We start from the raw sequence: 20,861 nt of genomic DNA, 5'->3' as shown, positions 1-20,861 counted from the left end.
TCACCCCCTGCCACCCCACCACAGTCACCCCCTGCCCCCCCACCCCCTGCCCCCCCACAGTCACCCCCTGCCCCCCACCCTCACCCCCTGCCCCCCCACAGTCACCCCCTGCCACCCCACCACAGACACCCCCTGCCACCCCACCACAGTCACCCCCTGCCCCCCACCCTCACCCCCTGCCCCCCACCACAGTCACCCCCTGCCCCCCCACCCCCTGCCCCACCACAGTCACCCCCTGCCCCACTACAGTTAACCCCTGCTGCCGCCACCTGCCCCCCGCCACTCCAGCACCCTCACCCAGCTTTGATTGCTGACCACCCCCCCGATCACCGGCCTCTCCCCCGCTCCTGATTGGCAGGCTCCTTCCCCAAGGTTGGCACCAGTGTATCTGCCCGTCCATTTGACTGGCTGCCGGGCAGGAGGTGAGTTACCAGATGTTAATGAAGTCCGGCAGTGGAGGTTGACACGTACTCTGCGCCCCGGCCGCGTTGGGTTCCTCAGGTTTTGGTTTCACCCCTAACCCGCTTCCCCCCAGCCTCCTTGCAATAAAGTATCCTGACTTTCCTCTGTTGCGCATGAGAGATATTTCAGCCTGTGCGTGGGAGAGATAACTTACAGAAGGTTATGGTGGGATAATGTTCAAAGACTCCGAAGTGTCTGAGCACTTGGAGGCCACACAAGTTCATGCAAACACTGGCTGTCAGCACCAAAAGCAAACCCTGCTGACGGTGTCTGTAGTGCTCTTAATCCAATCGCTGACATTGCTGTGATCAAGTCATTCCTCTGTGGTTCAAGTAATTGTCTCTCTCACCCTGGGATGTGGAGGTCAGTTGTAATGCTGTCTTAACTGAGATGTGCTAACTCTAGATAAATTTAGAATGGACCCTGATCTCCAACAAAGCCACAGGACCAGATTATCTGCCAATATTTTCTTTTTTTTAAACACAGTGTAAGGGATTTAACATCCAGGTCCCATGAGTTTCTATTTGCAGTTTGGCCTCATTTCATGTTGTTTCTCTCACCCTCAGTGAACAGAGCTTTATGTATTTGCAAATCTTCAAAAATCCCTCCACACGACTCCTTCTCCAAACCCCACCTTTTTACAGTGACCTACCAGTGTTTTTAAATAACCCCTCTTCCACACTAAGATAACCGAGGGCATGTGTGGGTTCTCTGCACAGAGGAGCCAGCCTGACATGAGGCCTCACAATTTCCCCAGGAAATGCTGTGAGCAGCACAGGAGGTGTTTGAGAGCTGAGAGGGTTTCTAGTCGCTGATTCTTCTCCGTCAAGGGAGCAGCACTGGAATCAGGATGGCACTGAGCTTCCCGGGGATTCTCCTGCTTGGATCAGCTAGGAAGCTAGCTAAACTGTGTGTGGTTTTTTTGGACAGAGTGAATCTGATGGCCTTTTCTGATGTTCTACTTTCTAAGGAATGTAAAATGTGTCTGATAGCAGTTTGAGGGTTCCATTTTTTTCATCTTGTTTGTACTGAGCTGCTGAGTTGGAGTTGGATCCTTGGTCACTAGTTTAGTTGGACTAATGGATCCAGGCTGCACGCTTGTTTTGGGATGACCAAGTAGACAGAGCAGATCAGCAGACGGTTCTTATGTAGAACACATTCTATTTATTTACAAAGGAACTCAGCAGTTACACTTGTGTACTTACAACTCAAACCCTGTCTCTACACTTCAGCCTCTTACTCTAGACTACCAGCTACTGACTGCTGACTATAGACTACTGAGGTAGCCCACACCACTCTGTCATTGATAAGATCATGTGATCTTCTATTACAACATTCTTCTTAAAAGTATATTACACATCAGATTACCACATCCCTCCCCCTTTACTTAGAAATACTTTTTTACAGTTACAATTACAATCTTTCACAAAATATCAGATTATTTACGCAGAATATTAAACGTACAGACATAGATCTCCCCATAGCCCATGGAAATAAATACTGTTGCTCTATTAATTTGTCTTTACCACCTGCCCAAAACACAGCATGACAGGCCCCTTGCCTTCTTTCTGTGGTAAATTTTATTTTAACCTCTTTGAAGGGGTTAGACATCAGCACACAGGGACTCTAACTCACCTTGCTGTCTGCTCGTAAAGACTGAAAAGGAGATGTTTAAATGATCCCTTTTTCAGCAGCTGCAACTTACCCACATCGACAAGTTCTCGGACATCTAACTTCTCAAGATGTGTGAAAGAGGCTGACGGTTTGGCAAACCTCACGGATTCTGTATGGCAGAGCAATTCAACTTCAGGAAAGCTTTTGTAAAAAGTGAAGCCTTCTTTACTGCTGCGGAGAGACAGTCTGCGGAATTTTACACCGTGGGAATTTTACACCGTGGGAATTTTACACCAGCGGAATTTTACACCAGCGGAATTTTACACCAGCGGAATTTTACACCGGTGGAATTTTACACCAGCGGAATTTTGCACCGCGGAATTTTGCACCGCGGAATTTTACACCAGTGGAATTTTGCACCGCGGAATTTTGCACCGCGGAATTTTGCACCAGCGGAATTTTACACCAGCGGAATTTTACACCAGCGGAATTTTACACCAGCGGAATTTTGCACCGCGGAATTTTACGGTCCCACTGGAGTCGATGGACTTTTCAACGACTTGCCGCATTTTACAGCCCTGCCCCCCGCAATGGGGGTGGTAAAACTCTGCCCAGTAGCTGGTGTGTGGCACTCCTCCAGCTGCCTGTGCTGGGGAACTTCTCCCTTTTCAGAACAGGCAGGTGGGCAGATGATCAGAAATTGAAATGATTAGCGCATATATAATTTTTTTCCAAAACTGCACTTTAACTCATGAAATTTGTAAAAGTACATAAACAGTTTGAAATTTGACATTACATAAAAGTGCAAAACCGTTTTTTTTTTCAACAAAGTAACATGAGCTACACTTGCCATTACAGGTTTTCATCGAATGGTTACAGCACAGGAGGAGGCCATTTGGCCCATTGTGTCTGTGACAGCTCTCTGCATGAGCAATTTACCCAGTCCCACTCCTCTGCCTTTACCCTGAAGCTCTGCAAATCTTTCCTTTTCGTAGAATTTTCCAATTCCCTTTTGAGTGCCCCGATTGGACATTTACAATGGACGAATGCCAAACATTCTTTGGTGCATATAGCCCAAGGGTGGTTGCACAGGTCCCAACCCCTCGGTGTACTAAGCCGGGAGGGCCTTCGACTGTGGCTTTTCCCCATTGAACCTCTGTGGCAGCCGCCCCCCAAGCTTTAGTGCTTCCCTCGGCACGTCTTCCCGGGCCTCGGAATGTGCCAGCTTGCAACACCCGGTCAGTGACAGGTGCTTGCACTGGAAGACAGGCACATTTCGGGTAGACCAAGCTGATATTTATCTTGAGGTATGTGTGTGTCCTTGGGAACAGCCCATAGGGCACAGAGTCCTGCATTACAGAGCTGCCCGGGATGAACCTTGTCTCTAAATAGAGCTCCTTTACAAAGGTAGATCCCAGAAGAGGGTGTCCGATGGCCTGTTCCCCACTGCAGCCACCACGGGAGCAAAGTATGGAGCCCGTGAGACTCAGGGTGCGCAGGAAGGCTCTGACAGGGAGTGTCCCTCTCACCACCGGCCAAGCCATGTCTTAGCGTTTATTTGAAAGCTCTGACAATGAGGCAGGCAATTTAAAAATGCTTATATCACATTTGCAAATTGAAATGAAAATTCAACAGGTTGTGCTTTGTAACAGCCGCTCTTTTCACTAACAGTTACATTCTAATAAGTTTTCAAAATGCGCACACAAAATGTGTTTGTGTTTAATGTTGCAAGGACAAATTAGACCAGCGTCTAAAACATTAAAGGTCAATTCTTAATAGTCTCTGAAATGAAACAGAAAATGCTGGCAAATACTCAACAGGTCAGGCAGCATCTATGGAGAGAGAAATGGAGTTATTGTTTCAGGCCAATGGCCTTTAATATTCTTGGAATTGATTTGGTGATTGCATTCTAGTTACTATCCATTTGTGGAGGTGGGGTGGGTGGGGTGGGGGGAGGGGTAGAATGCTACTGTGGAATTTTCTGTAGGCTCTAGAACCTAAGTTACACCATGAAAGCATTTATCTGGGACCCCCCGACATCCAGTCAGATCTTTTTCTACGAGTGTGACTACTTGAATTATCGTTTTTTAAAATTACTTTTATGAGATGTGGGTGTCGCTGGCTAGGCCAGCATTTATTGCCCACCCCTAATTGCCCTTGAGAAGGTGGTGGTGAACAGCCTTCTTGAACTGTTGCAGTCAAAGTGCTGTTGGGGAGGGAGTTCCAGGATTTTGACCCAGCGACAGTGAAGGAACGGCGATATATTTCCAAGTCAGGATGGTGAGTGACTTGGAGGGGAACTTGCAGGTGGTGGTTTTCCCATCTTTCTGCTGTCCTTGTCCTTCAAGATGGTAGTGGTCGTGGGTTTGGAAGGTGCTGTCTGACCCAAGGTGACTTTAAGCTTCAAACAGGGCATTCTGTCTGAGATCTGAATGCATTTCGCTGTGTTTATCCTTGTAGTTGAGGTGAATAGTATAGATGCATTTGAGGGAGAAAGGAATGGTAGGATACGGTAATAGGGTTAGAGACAAGGTTCCTGTAGAGTGTAAAGACTGACATAGTTCAGTTTGGGCCAAATATAGAAACATAGAAACTAGGAGCAGGAGTAGGCCATTCGGCCCTTCGAGCCTGCTCCACCATTCACTATGGTCATGGCTGATCATCCAACTCAATAGCCTGCTCCCGCTTTCTCCCCATATCGTTTGATCCCTTTCGCCCCAAGAGCTATACCTAACTCATGGGCAACCAATGACTTTGTTCCAGGTTATCCATTCAATTTAACACTGTGTTTCAGAGAGTGTCATACAGATGAGTTCCTTTCACATGCAGCTTCAACAAACCAGTGAAGAGAATAACAGCCCAAAAACTTTAATAAAATGCATACAATGGTGTGTAGGCGTGTCTGCTGGCTTTTGTGCATTATCCTGCCAAACATCCCAAGGTCTTGTATTGTCGGGTTCGTTCTGATGACTTTCTTGCTCTTGTACGAAGAGAGTTACCCTCCCCCTTGCCATGCAAAGTATCTCCTCTGCAAGAGGGAGATGGTGGCGTCGCGGTAATGTCACTGGCCCAGTAATGCAGAGACTCAGTTTAATGCTCTGGGGACCTGGGTTCAAATCCCACCACAGCAGCTGGTGGAATTTAAATTCAATTCATAAAATCTGGAATTGAAAAGCTAATCTCAGTCATGGTGACCATGAAACTATCATCGATTGTTGTAAAAAACCCATCTGGTTCACTAATGTCCTTTAAGGAAGGAAATCTGCTGTCCTTACCTAGTCTGGCCTACAGGTGACTCCAGATCCACAGCGATGTCTCTGAAATGTTCAGTTCAAGGGCAATTATGGATGGGCAACAAATGCTGGTTGTGCCAATGACACCCACATCCCGTGAAAGAATAAAGCAAACAAATTGGGAACACATCTCTAATTTATCTGATGGCTTTATTCTCTATTGAAAATGTACAACCCCCACAGGAACATATTGTACTAAGAATCGCTTTTCATTATATATTTTATTCATGTTATTGCTGTATTACATCATGTATGATATTAGCGTACTATATTAATATTTTATCAACGGGCTTGAAATCATAATGGAATGTCACTGGGGATTAAGGACAAGATTCTTGTGAAACAATTTCATATTATCACAGCTCACATTAACAGGGTTTATCATCATTGGCTTTGTAGATAGTGTTAATAGTCCGAAGTCATCGTGTTGTGTGGTATTCATTACAGACCTTTTACTAATGAGCTTTATCTGTAAAATGAAAAGACAATCTTCTCTCTGTATGTGGGTGGAGATTGTGATTAATGCTTTTCACACTTTTTTTTTTTCTGTATTCACTATGAATATTGTGCTCTTCTCTCAAATGTTTTGCAGACCAGGCACAGATGAACAATGCAGGCCCAACCTATCCCCTGATCCCTCAGATGGCCCAACCTCATTCCTATCCCACCCTGGGACAAGGTTCACATTCGTTTGAGCAGCAGGTCCCAGGCAAGGAGTTGAATAAATATGCCTCGCTAAAGTTAGTGGGTAAGTAGAGAAAAACAATGAGGAATGCCTTGTGAGCAGGAGCTTTATCTAGATTAATGAGCTTTCCATCATCATCATCATCATCATCGACAACCTGTCATGTGCAGGTAATGCTTTCTTACTGGGCGTAAGTGGGATATCGGCGCTGGCTGTGGGTTTGCAGGTAGCTCATGAACTCTTTCTTGGCCACACAGCCTCTCCCACAGTCAGGACATCGGTCTGCTGGACGGTAGAGGTGATGGTGATGGTAGAGGAGATGGTGCCCTCTCTCCCTGTTTTCACTCCATGGTTGCTTTTGTGGATTGGAAGGTCTTGAGCAGCATTTTTCACGATGGATCGCCCTACTGGTTGCGATCAGGCTTTCCAAATGATTTACTGACAGTCCCGTCAAAATCTGCTCCACCATCTCCCCCCCCCCCCCTCATTAATGCCGCAAGACCCCCTTATCCTGGTATTCTTCAGCACTCCTGGGTGTTGTTGATAATCCCGCTGCGAGTTATTACTGGGCGCCTGGAGTAGTTAGTCACACTGCCTGCCTCCCATGGGCAGGTCAGAGTTCACCAGGAAAGTTGACACAGCTGCAACTAAAATGATGCCCCTCGACCTCCCGCCTGCCTCACAACCCAAAAACCGCGCCGGTTAGAATCATGAGGCAGGCAGGCATCAACAAAAAGTCAAATCTGCTGCAAGTGATCTTTTGTGCTTCAATATTTACGTGGGCTGTTGTTACAACCGAGAAACATTCGCACAGATTCATCAGCTATTGCCAAGTTCTCTGTGGCATTTAATGATCTTCTGTAAAAACATCATTTCTTTTGTAGTGTTTACAAATTATCTGTGAAATAACCCGTCACATGCGCCAATACAGCATTTGTCAATTTTGTGCGGATCATGGTGTTTTGCCACCTTCCCGGGCACGGTGAGGTTCTGGCAGGTGAATTGCATGAAGTTGTCGACCTTGCCCCAGTGGTAGCCCTCCCACCCCTGAGCCTGGAGAGAGAGAGAGAGAGAGTTTCATGTAGAGCATCATGAGGAAACTGACTCGCAAATACTTAGCGTAATATTCAATAGAACATAGGGCAAAAAATTTGCGCTGAGCGTGGGGGCGCGTGACCAACCTGCTCGAGCGTAAAACGACGCGCGATGAAGTCGAGCGAGCGTCCCGACGCCATCGTGCACTCGCGCGATATTTCAGTTGGTGGGAGTCGGCAGGGTGCCTGCCGCCAATTAACAGGCCTGTTAGGGCCACTAAAGTAATAATGGACTGAAATTTTCACTGTCCATCCAACCTCACGGTTAGCGGGCAGGAGAAAAGGCCAAGCGGCCTTTGGATTTTTTTAGGAAATCGCATCCATGGGCGGGATGCGGATTCCGACAACAATTAAAAAATTAATTAATTTTAAATTTCATTCATAACAAGACCCGGCTCGTGTGACAGAGTCACGTTGAGGGGACGTGTTTTTAACCGTGGTAAATTTTTTTCTTTCTGTGTTTTGAAATCTACAGCTCTCTCGAGGCAGCTCTGTGCCTCCGGGGGCTTTCACTGCGCGCCCTCTCGAGCGCAAATGCGAACTTCCACGCTCGCCCTCCTCCCGCCCTCACTCCGGCAGCGCTCAGCGATGTCGGGCACATTTCACGCTGGCTCTGGCTGTGAATTGGGCAGCCAGCGTAAAATCGATGCCGGGATCCCGATTGCAGGCCCGACAAGGTAAAATCCTGCCCACAGAGCGTGCTAATCTTATCGCCTCCAGTCTAGGACCACGACTAACACATACCAGACCAAAGCCAGTAATAACACATTCTCCGCGCAGGCTTTGAGGCCTTCCCCACTTGCCTGGTTTCAGATGCAGCCAAAGGCTACACTCTAGTGCGGGGGGGGGGAGGGGGAGGGCTTCCCCTTCCAGAGCGACGACCTGGCTACTGAGCCTGTTTCTTATTTAAAAGTTTAACCGGTTGGGGAGAGGGTGTGTCAGCCTGTTGGAGAGCTTCCTCCAAGAGCCCACTTGAGGAGATGGTGGCGCAGCGGGTAATAGCGTCGCTGTCCGGCCTCAAGCCGCTAATTGGGCCAACTCGGAGAAAGCCACTGCTGGGTGACTTTGCCCGACAAAGCGTGGGGTTCCTGACCTAGAGGGCAAAACCCTGCCCTTGAACACATACTCTAGGCTGACACCCTAGTGCAGCACTGAGGGACGCTGTCTTTCAGAGGAGTCACTTAACGCGATTGCTAGGAACTGCTCGTGGTGTCCTGGTCAATATTTATCCCTCAACCAACATCACTAAGAAACAGATTGTCTGCGGAGCCTTGCTGTTCCCCTGTTGACAATAGCCAGGTTTCCATGTTCTACAACAGTGAACACACTCCCACAGAACTTTGGGGCACCCTGACTTTATGAAAGATGTGGTATGAATGTGAGTTCTTTCCTTTATATGTTCACTTTTGGGTTTCCTCATCACAACGGCTTTCCACAGAAATTCATAAGCAACCTTGCAGTTGTCCTTGTGAAGTTGTGCTGTAACCCTGGCTGGAACTGGGGGTAGTGGCTTCAAGCTTGCCTAGGCCCAGCTACACTGGAGGAGTCAAGCAATCCTAAGCATCCTGAACCGGCCTAAAATCCCCCCGGCCTTCCAAAACCGTGCACATGTCATGGAATCATGGAGTCGTGCCCCACAGAAGGAGGCCATTCTGCCCATTGTTTCTGCATCCTGCTCCTTTGAAAGGGCTATCCAAATAGTCCCGTAATCCTGCTCTATCTCCATAACCCTGCACCTGCATCTCCCTGTGCTACTGCAAGTCTTTATCCCATTATGTCCCAGTAATGATATTCCCCCCCTACACTTCCATGTACATTGGAATTACAATTGTTTTCCCAGATGGATAATTTAGTGTCTTTATTCTGGTGAGAAGAGTAAAACGTTCCTTTTGTGAGGGATCCTATTTTTTTTCATGATTTTTATACCTCCAAATATTTCGATCCCAGGGAACTTGAAATTTTGTCACTCTGGATATTTAGGGATCGATTTACATCCGTAACACCTTGAGGACTACAGCCTAATGGATCAATTTCCCCACTGGTAAAGGAACCTTGATTCATTTTGATGGCATGAAAATCTGGTGGGTTCTGTGAGGGGAGAGTGATGTGCTTCACTAGACTACTGCCCAGAGGCAGAGATAAAACTCTACCCCAAACAGGTTAGGGTCAGGGATAGCACAGATAAAAACTCAGTAGGAATTTCATCTCGTTGGATATCTAGCACATTGTGCCGGCTGGAAGTGGGCAGAGTGAAGGGAGCGGCAACCCACTGGGATCGGTGGAAGACTTGCCCCATTTCCTTGTCATGGACATGAGTAGTGCCAAGGTTCCACTGCAAGGTGCACTTAAACATAAACAGCTCACTGGTCCTAGGGTGGGAATCAGGCACTGCTTAACTGTCGGCAGCACTGTAAAAGGGCAGTGTCGACAAGTTTATAGGAGGGACCCTTAAACAGGCATTGGCCCTTTATTAGCACATGTCTGTTTAAGGGGAAATGACAGGTTCACCCAAGTATCACCTGAGCTAAAATGGTGCTAGATTTTAGTTGCTCTTGGTGTGTGGGACTAACTCCCAAAACTAGATCAGTTTGCCCCATTTCACACCTGAGAAATGGGCACACCGAGGTCCAGTTTTGATTGGCACCCCATCCATCAACTTAAACATTCACTCCCTCCGCCACTGACACACAGTAGCAGCTGTGTGCACCATCTACAAAATGCACTTCAGCAACTCGCCAAGGCTCCTTCAACAGCACCTTCCAAACCCGCGACCACTACCACCTACCAGTGGCGTACCACAGGGATCTGTGCTCGGTCCCCTATTATTTGTCATTTATATAAACGACGTGGATGACTATGTGGGAGGTGGGATTAGTAAGTTTGCGGATGACACAAAGATTGGCCGGGTGGTTAACAGTGAGGTTGAATGTCTTGGGCTACGGGAAGATATAGACAGATGGAATTTAACCCTGAAAAGTGTGAGGTGATACACTTTGGAAGGAGTAATTTGACAAGAAAGTATTCAATGAACGGCATGGCACTAGGAAGTTCTGAGGAACAAAGGGACCTTGGCGTGTGTGTCCATAGATCTCTGAAGGCGGAGGGGCATGTTAGTGGGGTAGTGAAAAAGGCATATGGGACACTTGCCTTTATCAATCGAGGCATAGATTACAAAAGTAGGGAGGTCATGTTGGAGTTGTATAGAACCTTGGTGAGGCCACAGCTGGAGTACTGTGTGCAGTTCTGGTCGCAACATTGTAGGAAGGATGTGATTGCACTGGAGGGGGTGCAGAGGAGATTCACCAGGGTGTTGCCTGGGATGAAACATTTAAGTTATAAAGAGAGGTTGGATAGACTTGGGTTGTTTTTGTTGGAGCAGAGAAGACTGAGGGGCGACCTGATCGAGGTGTACAAGATTATGAGGGGCATGGACAGGGTGGATAGGGAGCAGCTGTTCCCCGTAGTTGAAGGGTCAGTCACGAGGGGACACAAGTTCAAGGTGAGGGGCAGGAGGCTTAGGGGGGATGTGAGGAAAATACTTTTTTACCCAGAGGGTGGTGACGGTCTGGAATGCACTGCCTGGGAGGGTGGTGGAGGCGGGTTGCCTCACATCCTTTAAAAAGTACCTGGATGAGCACTTGGCACGTCATAACATTCAAGGCTATGGGTCAAGTGCTGGTAAATGGAATTAGGTAGATAGGTCAGGTTTTTCTCATGTGTCGGTGCAGACTCGATGGGCCGAAGGGCCTCTTCTGCACTGTGTGATTCTGTGACAGCTATCATCAATGTTGAGTATATTCACGTCAGGTATTAAATGGGACAGCTGCAGTATAAAGCCCCTCTCATTCTGCACCATCCTCAGGAGATCATTCCTACCTTCTAAACGATCGACTATACCTTTCTGCACGGCAGCCATTTTGTGACCTTGCCGAGCGAGATTCTCAAGCTGCAGCTGGCCTGTACTGATTTCTGGAATGTTCTATCTTGTGAATCACCATCCATTACGAGCTGGGTTTAGATTGTCTCAAACTCCTTTTGTGTAGAATCCTCACAATGGCAGGGAAGACTCCGTCCAATTAAGCTGAGCTGGAGTTGTCAAGTCTACACATAACAAAGGCAGGGTGAGAGTTTTCAGCAGCAGACTGAGAGAGGATGGAATCGGTCAATGTTACAGAGGTGGAAGTAGGTGGTCTTAACAATGGAGAAGAAATGTGGTTAGCAGCTCACCTTGGAGCCATTATGACCTCAGGGTTACATATGGTCTGGGTCAACCTCAAGACAGTTGCCAAGGAGATGGATGGAGTCTGTGGCTAGGGGACAGAGCTTGCTGTGGAGAACAAAGGCAATGGTTTTGCAATTCTCAATACTTAGTTGGAGAAAATTTCTGCTCATCCAGTACTGGGTTTTGGCCAAGCCGTGTTACAAATTAGGGACAGTAGAAGAGTTGAGAGAGGCGGTGGTGAGGTGGAGCTGGGTGTCTTCACTGTGCATGTAGAACCTGTCATGTGTTTTTGGATGATGTCACCGAGGGGCAACATGCAGATGAGAAATAGGAGGGGGCCAAAGATAGATCCTTGGGAGACACTAGAGGTAACAGTGCGGGAGCAGGAGGAGAAGCCATTGCAGGTGATTCTCTGGCTATGACTGGACAGGTAAGAATGGAATCAGATGAGAACAGCCCCACCCAGCTAGAGGAGCAGAGTTGGAGGAAGGTAGAGCGGTTAATGCTGAGAAAGACTGCAGAAAGATGAAAATTGTTGAGAAGGATGAGGAAGGATAGTTTGCCATGGTAATAGTCACGCAAATTTTCATTGGTGACTTTGCCCATATCAGGACTGTGAAAGGTGTGGATACCTGTTTGGAGGTATTCCAACATGGAGTTGGTGAAAGATGGGAATGGATTTGGGAAGCTGAAGACTTGGGAGAAGGAAGCAAAATTAGAGATGGGCTGGTAACTTGCAAGGACTGAGTGGGAGAATTAATACAACCACTGGATTGTTTTACTTCAATTCTCCCACTGTAACTTCAACTTCACATGAAGGGAACCCTGTGCTTGGTAAAGTAGGAGACACTTCAGCTTTAATAAGCTATAACTCCTTCATTTTGCACCTAAGTGCACAGCGTTCTTGACTCTTGGGGATAATTGGCTCTAGGCAGAACTTTAGATGTGCAACAGAGCTCATTAAAGACTGTCCACAGCCAATTCCTGGAGAAATTCTCCCACTGAATCCTCTGCAGCAAACAAATGTCATCTTGTGAAGCAAGCACAGGATTTGGACGAGTGGAAATCAATAAATCAAAACAGGAAGTGAATGTGCAAAGAAAAAATATCAGGGACGTGACTAAGGGGAACATTAAAACGGAGAAATTTAGAAGGAAGTGATATTAGAGCATCAGAGTTGACCTGTTTGACCACCACAATGAGACCGGGAGAACTATGGACTGAACTTTGTGCCCCTCCGCTGGTGGGTTTGTAGGTGGAGTCGGGGTGGGGGTGGGGAGCGTGAAATAGGAGGAATGGGATTCTCACTGGGTTCCGCCCATCCGACCTCACAGCGATTTTACACTGTGGTGGGCAAGGCCTAAGACCAGCCCCCCCAACCCTTACCCCAATTAACGGCCACTTAGGGGCCACTTCCCACCCAGCCTCAATTTTTAGGTTGACAGGGGGGTTTCCTGGGCATGGGAGAAGCCTGAAACTGCCTGGGCTTAGGGCTCGGATGGAGAGGGGGGGTAGTGGGGTGGTGGGTGGGGGTGGGGGGGTTGTTGGGAGGGTGGCATGTGCGGTGCCTCCATCAGAAACTCCCTTTTAACTTTGGGTGCCCCCCCCCCAACTTAAAGTCCGGTGGTCGTTGGACTTCCCTACCATGCTCCCCCCCCCTCCCCAGCCTATCCCCGACACCCCAATCGCCCACTTTCCACCCCCTCCCCACAGGCCTTCCCCACCCTCTCCGCCCTGGGGCCCTGAAAACTTACCTTTCCAACCCCATCCCGGGACTTAGTCTCTGTCATCTTCAGGAAGTTCCATTTCCGTCCACCGCATCGTCGGTCGCCGCAGAGACCAGAGAGCTGTCAGCCAATCAGATTGGACTTCCTCCCGGGTGAGGGGCGGAAGTCCCGGCTGCAGCCAATGGACACTCACTCGAGTGTGAAGTGAGTGCGGGGCAGGCAAGAACCAATGGAGAAACCCCCACCCTCCGAAATATGGCCTGTGTTTGCTGATGCAACAAGAAATGGTGTCTATTTTAGAATGCATATGTTTTTGACTTTTGTCCAGAGTGTTTAACAACTGCTATTTTTCTGTGCGTGTAAAGTATATTCGTTGGTCCAACTCTCTCCTGATATGATATTGGATCTATTGTTTGAGAGTTGAGTGTTTTGGAGAGAAACATATGTTGAAACCCTCCAAGGTTGTTTGACATTGAGAAAGAATTATACACAGCTAGTTTCATGGCAATGATTATCCCGCGGAGACTGAATAATTGACCTGCATTTTATAAGTTTACCTTGACTTTCAGAATGAGGCTGCTATCAGAAAAGTAGCAAGTTCTATATTGCTCTACCGAACAAAATCTCCTCAAGTTAATTCAAGATGAAAAACAGTGGCCTACTCTCTACTTTGGTTAGGTTTGCACCCAAGGAATAAAACCCATTACAGATTATCTATAATCTTCTTCTTCAGTTCTCTACCCGAAGGCAGGTCTGACCCACAGTGCCACGATCTCCAGCACAGGTAGGGCGAGGAGACAGGTTCCCAGTCTACCCCAGCAGAACGGGGATCAAGCCCTGAACTGTCGGCACCAATTTAACCCACACCAGCTGCCCAGTCAACTGAACCAACCCCACCCCCCCACACCAAGGAGGTTGCTGTGGCAACAAGTGCTTTTTACATGCATGTTGTAGTCCGGAGCTATGGATAGTGATGGTAGAGGCTCCAATTTCTTTCCATCAGATGACTGACCAGGAATCTCTCTTACCACCTGCCATCGGTGTGTGTTGGAAGGATTTGCAGGTTGATGCTCAACCAGTCTGGCTGCGTTATGAACACACCTTCCTTGACCAGCAAGGTGCGGGACTTGAACCCAGAGCATCTGGCTCAGAGTCAGGGACACTACCCTCTGCACCACAAGGCCTCCTATTATCTATAATATCCTCATGCAAATATATTTCACGTGGCGGTAAATGTGGCGGAAGAATAAAGTGACGACCCTTTCTTTGGCTCCTCCATTTCATTCGACAGCCCTGGGTAGGTGATGGCGTTGTGGTATTGTCACTGGGCTAGTATTCCAGAGACCCAAGGCAACGCCCTGGGCTCGAATCCCACCACGGCAGATAGTGGAATTTGAATTCAATAGTCCGACGATTGCTGATTGTCGGGGAAAAACCCACCTCGTTCCCTGATGCCCTTTAGGGAAGGAAATCTGCCATCCTTACCTGGTCTGGCCTACATGTGACTCCAGACCCAGTGGTTGACCCTTAAATGCCCTCTGAACAAGGGCAATAAGTAACATGGGTAATAGATGTTGGCCTAGCCAGCAGTGCCCACATCTAATGAATAAAAAAAATTGAGGGTGAAAGGGCTTCTCTCCGGCAGTGAGACTTTAAAAAGGCTTCTTGGAGGTTAGTTGGGTTCTGTTGCCCTCCCTGTGGGGAAATGCCCGATTGTGAGTTGTCTCCTTGTGATAGAATCACTTAGGCTCCCAACGGGCAGTACTCAACTCTGTGCCCACTGCATGCCCAGGTAGATGAAAAATGGGAACCGTGGCTGCCAGGAAAGTCATTAACCAATTAAAAAGCAATAAGCAAATGATCATAAATTAAAATGTGACATTGAGAATTTATACAAGAGGACGTTCCAGATAAAAGCCTTTTCTTTTCTCTTCTCAATTTCACATTTCCAACCACTTAAATGAGATACAAGAACTGTTTTTATACCAAAAAATAACTGGAAACTGGTATTAAGCCAGCAAGGTAACACATCGAAACAGGAGATGCTGGAAACAGCTCAGCGGGTTTGACAGCGCCTGTGGAGAGAGAAACTGAGTTACCGTTTCGAGTCCGTGTGACTCTCCTTCAGAGCTCCTGGCAATGGTTTCTGAGGGCTGTGTTTCTCCAGGTTGTCCGTGGTAATCTGAGATGTCTGCACCGCTGTTCTCCAGGCTTCCAGGCTCTTATGACAGACGAGTGGGAGAAATCCCACAGAAACTCATCCCTACATTTTTAATAAGCCAACTTTTTCACTGTTGCTGAAGCCGGAAGCAGAAGGAATGCCGGCTTTGATTTTCCCTTCTGTAGGTGCTGCTTTATAACCCGCCGATTACGGGAGAGCCCTCGAATCTGCTCTCTGTCCTTTCACTCGGGAGTTAAAAAAGATATTCTTAGTTACAGGTTTAATCCTCAGGGTAACAGTTGACTTGGCTGTTGAATACATTCAGTGTTGAATACATTATGGGCCAGATCTTCCTTGCTGAGCCTGGGAGTAACACCAGTTCCCGTGCTGCTTTTGAATTTAGCTCTGCCTCTATACCATCCTTTCCAGTCTCCCTTTCTCTGTTTTCTTTTCCTCGGAATGGAGATTGTAAAGGAGTTGGACTCCTGGTCTTGGCTGGGAGGGGTTGTGGAGCTAGTGGCAGAGCGGTAATGTCACTGGACTAGTGATCCAGAGGCCCAGGCTGATGCTGTGGGAAGCAGCTGGTGGAATTTAAGTGCAGTTAATCAATCTGGAATTGAAAGCTAGTCTCAGTAATGGTGACTTATGAAACTATCCCTGATTGTTGTTAAAACCCCATCGGGTTCACTAATGTCCTTTAGGGAAGGAAATCTGCTGCCCTTACCTGGTCTGGCCTACATGTGACTCCAGACCCACAGCAATGTGGTTGACTCTTAACTGCCCTCTGAATTGGCCTAGCAAGCCACTAAGTTCAAGGGCAATTAGGGATGGGCAACAAATGCTGGCCTGGCCTGTGACACCCACATCCCGTGCATGTATAAAAGACACTGTTGCTTCCATTCTCCGTGGAGGGAGGGGAATCGGAGGAGGGGCCAGCCAACTTTCTCACTGCCACTTACACATTCTACTGATGACTGCCCGGGCACCAATATCCTTTCGTTCAAGATGTATGGCAGAAGGGGTCCAAAATGAGGATAGGGACAACAAATAAAAGCAGTAACAGAAAAAAAACATGCATTCGTAAACTACTTTTCACAACCCTCAGGGACATCCCAAAGCATTTTACAGTCAGTGAAGTACTGTTGAGGCCTAGTCACTGTTGTAGATAGGAACTGCAGCAGACAGCTTGTTTCTACTTATGGGAGCTTGCTGTGTGCAATATGTTAATGACCAGATCATCTGCTTTAGGCCGTGTTGGTTGAGGGCGAGAAGGCCAGAGAAGAGTCCCACGCTCGTGGTAGGGGATCTTTTCCATCGGCCTGAGTAGGCAGGCAGAGCCTGGGTTTAGTGTTTCCAGTGAAAGACAGCACCTTGCACAGGGCAGCACTCCCTGCACTGGAGTGTCCGTCTGTACTGTCAGCTGAAGTGCCTGGGGTGGAATTTAAGTTTGTGGTTCAGAAGCGAGGGTGTTACCAACTGAGGCATGACTGAAATTAAAAACAGGAAATGCTGGAAAAAGTTCAGCAGGTCTGACAGCGTCGGTGGAGAGAGACACAGAGTCAACGTTTCCAGTCCACATTGTCGGAGCGGCAGGACTGAGTTGGACATGGAGGAGGTTCAGAGCTTTTACGCACGTCAGTTTTGCGCTGACAGCAGCCATTACACATCCGAGATTATGCTAAATTGGTGTAATTGTAGACCTTGAGGAAGTTTCCAATCCCATGCAGCCCATTATATCCCTTGAGTAAAGAGAGCGCAGAGATACTGTACACCCTGACTGAACAACCTTGCTGGCTGTGGGTGAGAATCATGTGAGGCCCGCCTGTGCCCAATGGACTAGTGTCTTACAAAGCATCTTACCTGCCCTAACTAAACGAAACTCCGGAATCTCCTGGGAGCTGCCTGCTCCCTCTTTAACTTTCACCGTTCCTGTGCCGTGGATCCCCGTTTATGTGGAATTCAGTGAAGCAGCAGCAGCTCCGAGGAAAATCTGAGGAGGTTGCCGACAGTTCCGGAACGTTCCTGACTCCCCTTTCAGCAGGAGGGAGGCTCGGCTGGTTTGGAGGAGCGGGGGTGGGGGTGAGGGTGGGGGGGGGAACAGGAAACGGGGAAATGCTGGCTCAAACTAGGACAAAGTTCTGAAACTTTTCGGACAGAATGATCTAAGTGAGATGCTGTTACCATAACATACAGAATGCAGCATTCGAGGATTGATGCTCCTTTGCGATAGGCAGGCCGGGCGCCAATCTTCAGGGCCCGAAACGTCAACTCTGTTCCTCTCTCCGCAGGTGCTGCCAGACTTGCCGAGCTTTTCCGGCACTTTTTTGGCTTTTGTTTCTAACTTACACTTTGCTCCTTCGAACCGATTCATCCTGAGAAGGAAGCCAAACAGCAATTTGGGGAATTAGGAAGGAACAGCACTGCCGAGAGCGGTTGAACAACCTCCCCTGCTCCTCGGGCGTTGAAAGAGGTCACCAGCTACAAAGCAGATGAAATGGAACCGACCCATATTACAAGCGAACATTTAGAGTGCTCGATTAAAGACTAATTAACTGATGGAGAGAGATACACATGGAGCCAAATGATTCACGTGTACTCCCCAACACGCTGTTGCATCCATTCACTGAAATAGAGCAAGTCTGACCTGTGGAAGAAATACAACTGAAGAAAAATAGGTTAACATGTTACTCCTGGCAAAGCTTATCCAGAGAGGTCTATTCAATATGCATGAATAAATTAAAGCAGTGTACATCTTGGACAGACCTAAAAGACTGTGATGTTCAGCACTGTGCTTCATGTTTACAGATCTTAGTACATCTAAACTCCGTCAAATGGGGTACCGTTCTGGTTTCATTTTAACAACCGATGCACTTGTCCAGGTCACTGCCCAAGGTAATGTAAAGACTTACATTTATATAGCACCTGACGCAACCTCAGGATGTCCCAAAGTGCTTTGCAGCTAATGACGTACTTTTTAAAGTGTAGTTACTGTTGTAATGTAGGCAGCGCAGCGGCCAATCTGTGCACAGTAAGGCCCTACAAACAACAACGAGGTACATGACCAGATGAGCTATTTAATTGATGCCATATTTGACCCCGAGGTGAACTTCTGACCACATACTCGTGCCATCACTAAGGCCGCCGATTCCCACCTCCGTAATATCGCCCAGCTTCACCCCTGTCTCAGCTCATCTGCTGCTGAAACCTTCATCCATGCCTTTATCACCTGGAGACTTGAGTATCCCAACATTCTACCCTCCGTAAGCTTGAGGTCATCCAAAACTCTGCTGCTGGGGTCCTAACTTGCACTAAGTCCCCTTCACATATCATCCCTGTGCTTGCTGAACTGTATTGGCTGCTGGTCTATTACAATCGCTCTGCCATTGGTGGCCCTGCCTTCAGTTATGCAGATCCTGAGCTCTGGAATTTCCTCCCTACCCCTCTCCGCCTCTCTGTTTCGCTTACCTCTTTAAAACACTCCTTAAAAACCTCCTCTTTGGCCAATCGTTTTATCATCTGACCTAACACCTCTTTATTGCGGCTCAGTGCCATACTTTGTTTCACTGCGCTCCTGTGAAGTACTTTGGGATGTCTCATTGTGGGAAAGAGAAGGCGCTATGTGAATGCAAGTTGTGCTTGTTGTTTGGTTGAGGGGCAAACATTGACCACGATATCGAGGGGACTCCCCTGCTCCTTTTTGCAATCGGACCTTTTACATCCACCCCCGAGAGAGAAAACCGGAGCTCAGTTTAACAGTTCATCTGAAAGGTATCCGCCCTGTTAGCGCTGTCCCCGCAGTGTCAGCACGGATTATGTCTTGGGCCTCTGGAGTGGCTCTCGAACCGACAACCTCCTGGCCCAGGAGGCTACCGGAGGACCCGGTAAATTCGCTTGGATGACGATTGAGCCAGCCTGAAGTTCATGCAGGGGCGATGGGCATTAGATTTTGCTCTCACTTGTGATTCCATGAATCTAATTTTAGCTGGACTCTCAGTGGTGATTGATCAGCGATCTATAGGAAAGTCAGCTGAAAACACACAGTATTGTTGGGCAGTGAAAGAATGAGAACGACTGGCAAGGGTGAGGACACACTGTGTTGACAGGGAGGTAGCGGATAGGCAGCGGTAGTGGCCCAGCATTGATCAGCTGAAGGCTTATTCGTGGTGCAGCTTCACTTTAACCTTTGACTGGCACACTCTCAGAGTTACAAAAGAATAAAATGACCTCCAGTGGCTTTGACTGTGCTGCTGGTTCCATTATTCTTTTCAATTTTACAACGGCCTTTTGCACCTGTACAGAATGAAAAGGGTGACAGCACAGAAACGATTTGAGCAGAAGTTAAAGCATCACTTTATTGTGGGCGATTAAAGCAGCAGGGGCGGCAACAATCAGAGCCGGGTGACTCTGGGACCCGAGGGATTGACAGGAGGTGCGGAGGTTAAGGATCAGGGAAAGGCATTTTGTCACGAGTTATTTAGAAATGCGCAACACGGTGACCCCAAAATCGAGCTGAGTTCCATAATTGCAAGCCTGTGCTCAGTGACCCAGCAAGAACACGCAACCCTTTTCTCCCCTGAACGAGCTGAGCAATTTGGAAGAGACAAGTGCTGCTACCAACACATCGCAGCATGTCGCTACGGGGATGAACCTGCCTCCTGTACGAAATAAAGTCTCGATCGGAACGTGTCCCTGGCTGTGGGTGTGAGTGAGACTGACGACAACCTCAACGTACCTTGCCTGCAGCATGGCCAGCGTTTGGGTAGAGGAGCTGACCAAATTAAGTAGGGTGGGGAGTCTATGCAAAGCAAATAGGCTGAGAAACTGGGGGGCTCGCAGCAAATCCCTGTGGCTGGGAGCGGCTATCCCGTCACTCGAGGGCCCAGGTGTGAAATGAGAGACAGGATTGATGAGTTAAGTCATGGCAACAAATGATCGGTTTTGTGTTTCCAAAGGCCATCGCAGTAGAAGTCTCGGTGATTATATTCCCTCAACCACCCAGTTGCTCACTGACCTGTTTGTGGTGAGCTATGGAGGAAGGTGGTACAGGGACTGCTCCGGGTGGCACTTAACGTGCAGGCCATGAAATTCTGTCGTTTTTCGGTGATCCATGCACCATGAACATGGAGTGACCGAAAAACCCCATGGGTGTAATTTCGGTCTTTCAGGTGTCCAGAAGTCCTTTGTAACTTGACATTTAAAAAAAAACCCCAAAATCCCGGGTGGCAAGCACACTACTAAATTACAGCAATTAGCGTGTAAATGTTATCAGTTGAGCTCTCAATATGGCTCACTTATGCTTGCTCAAAGCTACATTTATTGATATCTGTCCTCTGCAGGCAAAAGGAACCTGTCCAGGCATTGCACCTTTTTTGAACTAAACAAATGCGTGGGGGGGACAATAGTTCCTGGGTGCATTCGCCATGGCTATGCCTTGACCAATCAGAATCGACTTGCCAACCAATCAGCACCCTTTTCTCATGCAGTAGAAATTGTTGCTCCCTTTGAAATTTGGCATTCTTGTGTCTGTCCTGATGAGTGTAAGATGAAAAGCTCTGACAACACGTCTCTTTTCTCATTAATACTCAAGTTCTGTACTACCAAGC

At 47.9% G+C, this 20,861-nt stretch overlaps 1 protein-coding gene across 1 annotated transcript in view; it reads left to right on the top strand.

Annotated features, from left to right (window-relative positions):
• shisa9a (shisa family member 9a) overlaps positions 1–20,861 on the top strand; it is a 314,843-nt gene that overhangs the window by 275,999 nt on the left and 17,983 nt on the right. Inside the window, exon 3 of the mRNA XM_078559129.1 lies at positions 5,962–6,117. Within this exon, the coding sequence (XP_078415255.1) occupies positions 5,962–6,117 (156 nt within the window). The remainder of the gene's footprint in view (positions 1–5,961; positions 6,118–20,861) is intronic.

The sequence above is a fragment of the Cetorhinus maximus genome, chromosome 15, assembly GCF_964194155.1.
Source record: "Cetorhinus maximus chromosome 15, sCetMax3.hap1.1, whole genome shotgun sequence".
Taxonomy (NCBI): domain Eukaryota; kingdom Metazoa; phylum Chordata; class Chondrichthyes; order Lamniformes; family Cetorhinidae; genus Cetorhinus; species Cetorhinus maximus.
The sequence above is the reverse complement of the archived record's forward strand: the minus strand, read 5'-3'. Positions and strand labels throughout refer to the sequence as shown.